Genomic DNA, 7,225 nt, shown 5'->3' with positions numbered 1-7,225 from the left:
TAAAACTTTTTATTGAGAGAAATATAAGTAAAGCAGCGCGCTGCAGCATGCTGGGCGGCCGGGGAGTCGCAGCTCTACCAACCGGCTCGCAAGTTCAATAATGTAAAACCGGTTCTTTTATACTTTTCGTAAACCCCTTCCCCTTAGTCTCTTATCAGTTTATCATTGGTTTTCGTTTCGCGGGCTCTCCCAGCATTGGTTCTTGTTTCGCGGGTTTTGTTCTGTTCCTGAGGGAATTCTTCGCAGGCTTTGTCCTGTTGCTGAGGGAATTCTTCGCGGGAATTTTCGTGGGCTTTTGCGGTCGGCCCCCTCTTCTTATTTTTCTGACTTTTCTTCCTTATAAGTACGCTTAAACATACACTTTAAGATAACAGGATATAACATGCTATTTCAACAAACAGCCTAGGCAACCATTATTAAATTGAAAGATACACTCAACAAAACAATAAATTACAATTTTAAACCTCTATTTTTTACACTTTCCAGGGAGAAATTGTTCCCAAGCTCCAATCTAAACCTCCAGGTCAATTCCTCTTGTCCCATCCCTTGTTCCTTGGAAGCAGAGCCCGATCCCCCCTGGCTCCAACCTCCTCTCAGGGGGTTGCAGACAGCCAGAAGGTCTCCCCTCAGCCTCCTTTGCTCAAGGATCAACACCCCCAGGTCCCTCAGCTGCTCCTGGGCAGACTTCTGCTCCAGACCCTTTCCCGGCTCCGTTGCCCTTCTCTGGACACACTCCAACACCTTAATGTCCTTTTTGTCCTGAGGAAAGAGGGGAAAGAAAACCTCCCTCTTCTCCTGAGGGAAGAACCCCGCAGGGAGGGGGGGAGGGGGCGGGGTTCTCCTCCTCCCCTCCCCCGTCGCTCGCCACGTCCCGCTCCCGCCCTGTGGTCTTATGGCGGCGTGGGGCAATGGCGTTCTCTCTGTACTCTCTGCTTCAGGCAGCCCTCCTCATCATCAATGCCATCGCTGTCTTACACGAGGAGCGGTTCCTCCGCCACGGTATGAGACGGATCGGTGAAGGGGGGGAGAAAGGAAATCCTGGGGCAGACCCGGCCCTGGCCCTGCCGCTTCCTCCCCTCACAGGCCGGCTCGGGGGGGGCCTGGTGAAGGGAAGGAACCGCCCCGGGACGCTGTAGCGGGAAGGTAACAGGGGGGGGTTGGTGGGTAGAATATCAAAGAATTGCTTTGATGTTTTTAGGCTGGAAGTCAGGTTTTCTCCCTGTGTGGTTTCATTCCGTAATTCCTCCTTTTTTTTTTTCTTTTTTTCCCCCGCCCCCCTGTTTCCTCTCCATTTTGGGCCGTGTTGTCACAGCTTGAGGTGATTTCTTTCGTCTTGTGCCTTTTTCTCACTGAGGTTTCTCAGCTTTTACACCGGCATTTCTGCGGTGCTGAAGGGTGATCCCCCAGGTCGGGCATCCTCGGCCATTAAAAGAAGACAAAACCCCACAAAACACAGAAAAGACACCGACACAAAGAGCTCCAATGCCCCAGGGAAAAAAAAAAAAAAAAAAAAAAAAAAAAAAAAAAAAAAAAAATTGACCCATCGTCTGAGGTTACCCAATATCCTCATCCAGGGAGTCCTGACATCTCGAGGTCATGCTGAGCTTGGAATTTTTGGCTGGAGTGCTGATGGTTATCCCAGTAGGATTCACTGTGAGGAATTTGGTTTGGGGTTGTCTTTTGCTTCCTCGATGAGCAAGCAGCTGGAGGAAAAGGGAGATTTGGAGAAAACCAGGATGGGTTAATAAGCCACTTTAGACTCAGGAGAGGGGAATAACTCCCAAGTTCATCCAAGTGGGAAGCAGAAGCTGGTAAGGGAGAGGACTCATCTCCTGCCCCCAGCAGAGTGAGGGAGATAAGGAAGGGGAAAAAAATAATCCCTTTAAAGTTGTCCCTGGAGAAGAGAAACTTAGAAGTTGCACAGTCCAGTTTGGAATACCAACAGCCACTCCCTTCCCTGCTCCACCCATCCCCAAACAGGTCAGGGCTGTGACCAGCAAGACTCAAAAAGTCCCTGGTCCTGTCACTAGGTCCAGGTGTTCTGCCTCAGTTATATTGCTTTAAAATCTGACTGTGACATAAAGTGAGTCAGTGTGTAGTTTGTCTTTCTGATGTTAGTTCTGGTTAAACTCACTGATCTTAAATATCTTTTCCAACCAGAACGATTCTGTGACATGAGGAAAGAGCCTCAAGCTGTGCCAGGGGAGGTTTAGATTGGAGCTTGGGAACAATTTCTCCCTGGAAAGGGTTGTCAGGGCCTGGCCCAGGCTGCCCAGGGAAGGGGTGGAGTCCCCATCCCTGGAGGGATTTAGTGACAATATTGCCGATAGCATTTGTTGCATGGTTTTTTTTGGTTTTCCTAACATTTCTGACTGTTTTTATGTGACACAGTTGGCTGGGGAAGTGATCAAGGGATCGGAGGATTTGGAGAGGAACCTCGAATTAAAGCACAGCTAACGAACCTCATCCGGTCTGTACGGACTGTCATGAGAGGTGTGGTGACAATCTTTTGTTTAAACAGCTTGTTTAAACTTTTGTTTAAATAACTTTAAACTTTTGTTTAAACTGTTAAACTAATGAAGTTTAATTTGTTACTTTAATGAAGTGCCATCAGCCTTTTGACTCTTTTCCTTTGACCAAACAGCTGTGATTTCTTCTCCTCATCTCCACTCTCTCCTTCCTTCACGCCTGTGGAGGAGGGCCCAGGTCCCAGCTAAGCTGCCCTAAGTTTGATGCAAAGTGTAAAACATTCCCTGACTCCCAAGTTGTGGTTCTGCTGCTAGGTCTTGTCTGTCCTCCGAGTTTGGGAGCTGGGGGGAAGCTCAGTGATCAGTTGGAGTGTGCAAGTAGCTTCACCTTGGCTAAATTCAATTTTATGGGGTGTACCTGGTGAGGGAAATGTAATTCCTGGGGTTCTTAAAGGTACGTCAGCCTTACGTGCCTCAAAGGATAGGGGGGAGGGAAAGACAGACTTAAAATTATAAATTACTGATAATTTTCTTCACTATAAAATTTCTTCTATAGGTGATGATAATGAGGAAGTAACAAATGTTACCTCTCTTGCCCACTGCAGAATTAAAACTGGTACATTCATTCTAAAACACAGCAAACCCAAGGATAGAAGCTGACTTTGGGTTCATTTGGAGAAAATTAGGTTAAAGTTAAAACATGATGGGTGACAGAAAAATACTTATGCTCTTGCTTGCTACTCATTTTTAGTATCCTAGGCTTTGATCCTGGCTCCTTCCACTAATCCTGATTTTTGCATAAGAAAATGAAGTGTCTTGTGTTTTTTTTTTTAATTTCAGTAGATTCCACTCCTTAAAAAATAGTACAAAACTCTGCTGCCCTGTGATATGGAAAAGAAGCATTTCACCGTTACTCTTCTTTCTCCACAGTGCCATTAATAGCAGTGAACTCAGTTACAGTCATTCTCCTCCTGTTGTTTGGGTGAAGAGACCCTGAGCCAAATCTGGTGGACATCCAAAGATGCACATTGCTGACCATCACTGCTCTTGAGTTTTCTGGGATCCAGCACGATTTAGCTGTCAAAATTGACAAATTCAAGATAAAACAATAAAGACACTATTTCTATTTATCCCATTTCCTCATGCTCACTTGCAGTCTCATTAAACAAGATACTGGGATCAATGCAACAACGCAAGAACGTGTTGGACTGTGAGCAGTTCTGTTGCTGCCTGTTAAATACTGTCAGCTGCCTCATAACACATTGCAGTTTTTGTCAGCAGGATGCAGTTTCTAAATGTCTCGTTACTCAGGGATGAATTTCCTTCAGTACACTTCCCAGTTTCTTTTGAAATTAAGGGAAAACAGTGATGGTTTTTGTTTTTAATTTCAAATGCTACTGCAGTACAGTTTAAGAGAAGTCAAATTAGGCTCTGCAAACATGTTAAAAAATTATTGAAGTACAGTTGGGATATTGAAGGAGATAAAACTAACTGGGTTGAGTCCTGACTCAGTTCACATTGGAAGTTGGTTGTTCCTGGTTTGATTGAGACCAGGATTTTTCTCTTGGTGTTTAATGGACTTTTTCAAGAATGTGTCACTCTGATGGTGAAGAGAATTGAAAATAGGTGGAATTGCTATGCAAAATCTGAAAAAGCTGTACCTAAACCTGGTTGACTCTGTTAATGTAGACTAGCAGGTAATATTAGTAATTAGCATTTGTCACTGTTCTGTCAAGGATTATTATATTAAAATACATGTTAAACTTCTGTGTGGTGATCAGTGTGTTGTACTCTGAGCTTGGGTAGTGTGGGAGGGGAAATCTTTGTTAAAAAAACAGTGAATTTGCAGCCTCTTCTGTTACTGCTGTTTCATCTGCCTTCCATCTCCCTGTGTTGAATTAAAAGCTTCTGAATTTGAAACTGGGCATGGTCTGGCAGTTCTGTCTCAGAGCATATTGCTAATTAATCTTGGCTCAATTAAGACTTTCTGGGTTAGGTCTGATGTTATGTACCAAGTCTGAATTGCAGGAGGCTGATGCTCATGTACCCTTCAAGAAAATTAAGTAAAGTCTTATGTCTGTTCCTCTGCTTAAGTATTTTAGCTTCTGTTTTAAAGTGGGGAAGGCCAAAGGAAGCCTGGCCCTTACATTACTTGAAAACAGCTTAGTTTATCATCTCTTCTTCTGATGTCTTAATGACTAAAGCATACGCTGTTGCATACAAAAATAAATCTGTAAAATGTGTAAATGGACTTAATGATTGTCAGTTGCAGTGCTTAGCAGAGTAATGTGTATCCAGGAGGAGAGTTTGATGTTATTTCCTTTTTTTTTTTTTTTTTTTTTTTTTAGTGAAAACTTGTAAATAAATTTTGCATTTCTAAGTTAAGCACTCTCTTTTGTAACTTGCTCTATACCTGGGTGCAGTGGGAGCATCCCAGAACTCGGCTTCATCCTGTTCCAGGTAACAGTTATTGTTCCTACATGAAATACTTTTCCATCCCTGTGGCACCTGTGAGTACCATCTCTCTGCTAAGGAGCTGCATTTTGGTTTATGTAGCAAACCTAACGAGCCATGGGAACATGAGCCAAAGGCAGAATAGGATCCTGTTAGCTTTAAAATTCCAAAGTAGATCCATTGTAAAAGAATTCCTTAAAAATAATCTTTGTGTAATGCAGAGGTGACAAGGGAGCAGCCTGGATCAGTTATTTTCATGGATATATCTTGCATGGAAGCCTGACAGCACGGATGAGGAAGGAGATAAAACATGGAATGTGAACAGGCCTTTTTTTGTAAAATGTTTGTTATAAAAGCAGTGGTAGAGATTTCTGTTCCAAAACTACTTTAGGCAGATGCAGTACAAAGGAGCAGTGGTTCTGTGCAGCAGGAATCTTACATTTGAGGCAAAACTGGGATGTGTTTTACCTGGCAGACACAAAGGAGGGATTCAAAGTGAGGCAGCAGCTGAAGATGAGGTCTCCCGGGGAATGAGCAGGGATGAGGGCAAAAGGGTAGGAAGCAAAACAGGAGGAGGAGAAGGAAGGAGGGTAGAGAGAAGCACCAAGGGAGTAATTACACTGACACCATCTCCTTGTGTGGCTTTGAGCACTTCTGCTGTCACCAAGGGGGGGACCTAAGGGTGCTGGTTTAAAGCTGGCTGAATATGAGCCCATGGGTGCCCAAGTGGCCAAAAGGCCACCAGCATCCTGGCTTGTGTCAGCACTGTGTGGGCAGCAGGAGCAGGGCAGGGATTGTCCCCCTGCGCTGGGCACTGGGGAGGCTGCACCTGGAATCCTGGGCTCAGTTCTGGGCCCCTCAGGACAAGAAGGACATTGAGGGGTTGGAGTGTGTCCAGAGAAGGGCAATGGAGCTGGGGAAGGGTCTGGAGCAGGAGTCTGCCCAGGAGCAGCTGAGGGAGCTGGGGGTGTTGATCCTTGAGCAAAGGAGGCTGAGGGGAGACCTTCTGGCTCTCTGCAACCCCCTGAGAGGAGTTTGGAGCCAAGGGGGGTCGGGCTCTGCTTCCAAGGAAGAAGGGATGGGACAAGAGGAATTGACCTGGAGGTTTAGATTGGAGCTTGGGAACGATTTCTCCCTGGAAAGGGTTGTCAGAGCGTGGCCCAGGCTGCCCAGGGCAGGGGTGGAGTCCCCATCCCTGGAGGGCTTTCAAAGCTGTGGAGATGTGGTGCTGAGGGCCATGGGTGGCTTTGGCAGTGATGGGTGAACAGTTGGACCTGATGATCTTAAAGGTCTTTTCCAACCAAAACAACTTCATGGTTCTGGTCTATGATTCTCTGAAACTGATCTTGGGGGACACTCTAGGAGTTCTCTGAAGTAGGAGAAGTGACAAAAATATAATTCAGAGTTTGTAGGGTATTTGCAGAGGCTCTGGCTGTTCTTTGCCTGAAAGGGCAGTTCAGAGTACCTGTATGGGCACCTCTAAACCCTGAGAATTTTTTCCCCATTTATACAGAGGATGAGAATATGGGTAAGTAACAGCCAAATGTAGTGAAATGAGGCAATCAGGTGTGGCTAATTAGGAGGTGGGAGGCGTGAGCTTGTGCCAAGCCCACCTGTGCCCAATTAAGGCCTACCCCAACTGCGCATGAGCAGGATTGGGCAACCAATAAAAGGTGAGCTTCAGAGTGCATGCCCAGCTCACTCTCGAGCAGCCAGAGGAGGAGGTTAGCTGAGTCCAGAGCACAAGCACTGAACAAGGCTAGCCAAGTCTAAAGGCGACAAGGTTGGAGCACTGTTTGTGCACCCCAACAAGAACACCTGCTTGACTTCGAAGTGCCGGGCCCCAAGGAAGGTTCCGTCTGCTACATCTGGTGGAGAATGCGGGCATAGACCACGGTCTAGCCCCTGCTCAGACGGACCAGGAAAAAGGGAGCCAATTCGGCGCAACACAACACCAACAAGGAACCAGAAGAGCCAGGATAGAGCTAGCCGGAGCCGGGAAGCCCGAGTCAGGTAAGAAGAATCGCTGCCTTCTCTCTATTGCTGACTCACCAAAAGAAAAAATGGGACTGTCACTGAGTGCCCCTGCGAATGAGAAGCTTCCAGAGAAGTCAATGACATGGGCGGAAGAGCAAGAACTCTCCTCCACCCCGTCTGCATCGGCTGCGTGGGAACTCTGGCAAGAGATCGGCAACTTAATGTGGGACCTCCACACTCAAGAGAAATGTAGGCATGAAATTGCCTTAGAAGATACATGGAGGTTAATAACTAATGCGTTAAGAGAAATAAAAGCCGAAGCAAAA

At 46.1% G+C, this 7,225-nt stretch overlaps 1 protein-coding gene across 1 annotated transcript; it reads left to right on the top strand.

Moving 5' to 3' along the window:
* Positions 1 to 878: 878 nt before the first annotated feature.
* Positions 879 to 4,235, top strand: LOC139789228 (immediate early response 3-interacting protein 1-like). The gene is made up of 3 exons (XM_071729732.1): positions 879 to 999; positions 2,392 to 2,493; positions 3,399 to 4,235. The coding sequence occupies exons 1-3, from the start codon at positions 909 to 911 to the stop codon at positions 3,452 to 3,454; spliced, it is 249 nt and encodes an 82-aa protein (XP_071585833.1). The 5' UTR covers positions 879 to 908; the 3' UTR covers positions 3,455 to 4,235.
* Positions 4,236 to 7,225: the final 2,990 nt, after the last annotated feature.

The sequence above is a fragment of the Heliangelus exortis genome, chromosome W (genome assembly GCF_036169615.1).
Source record: "Heliangelus exortis chromosome W, bHelExo1.hap1, whole genome shotgun sequence".
NCBI lineage: Eukaryota > Metazoa > Chordata > Aves > Apodiformes > Trochilidae > Heliangelus > Heliangelus exortis.
This window is presented reverse-complemented; position numbering and strand designations above follow the sequence as displayed.

Excerpts from the sequence above, each read along its gene's own strand:
- LOC139789228 (XM_071729732.1), top strand. The coding sequence starts at position 909 with ATGGCGTTCTCTCTGTACTCTCTGCTTCAGGCAGCCCTCCTCATCATC. Across the intron at positions 1,000-2,391 it reads GGAGCGGTTCCTCCGCCACG|TTGGCTGGGGAAGTGATCAA; the intron begins GTATGAGACGGA and ends TATGTGACACAG. Across the intron at positions 2,494-3,398 it reads TGTACGGACTGTCATGAGAG|TGCCATTAATAGCAGTGAAC; the intron begins GTGTGGTGACAA and ends CTTTCTCCACAG.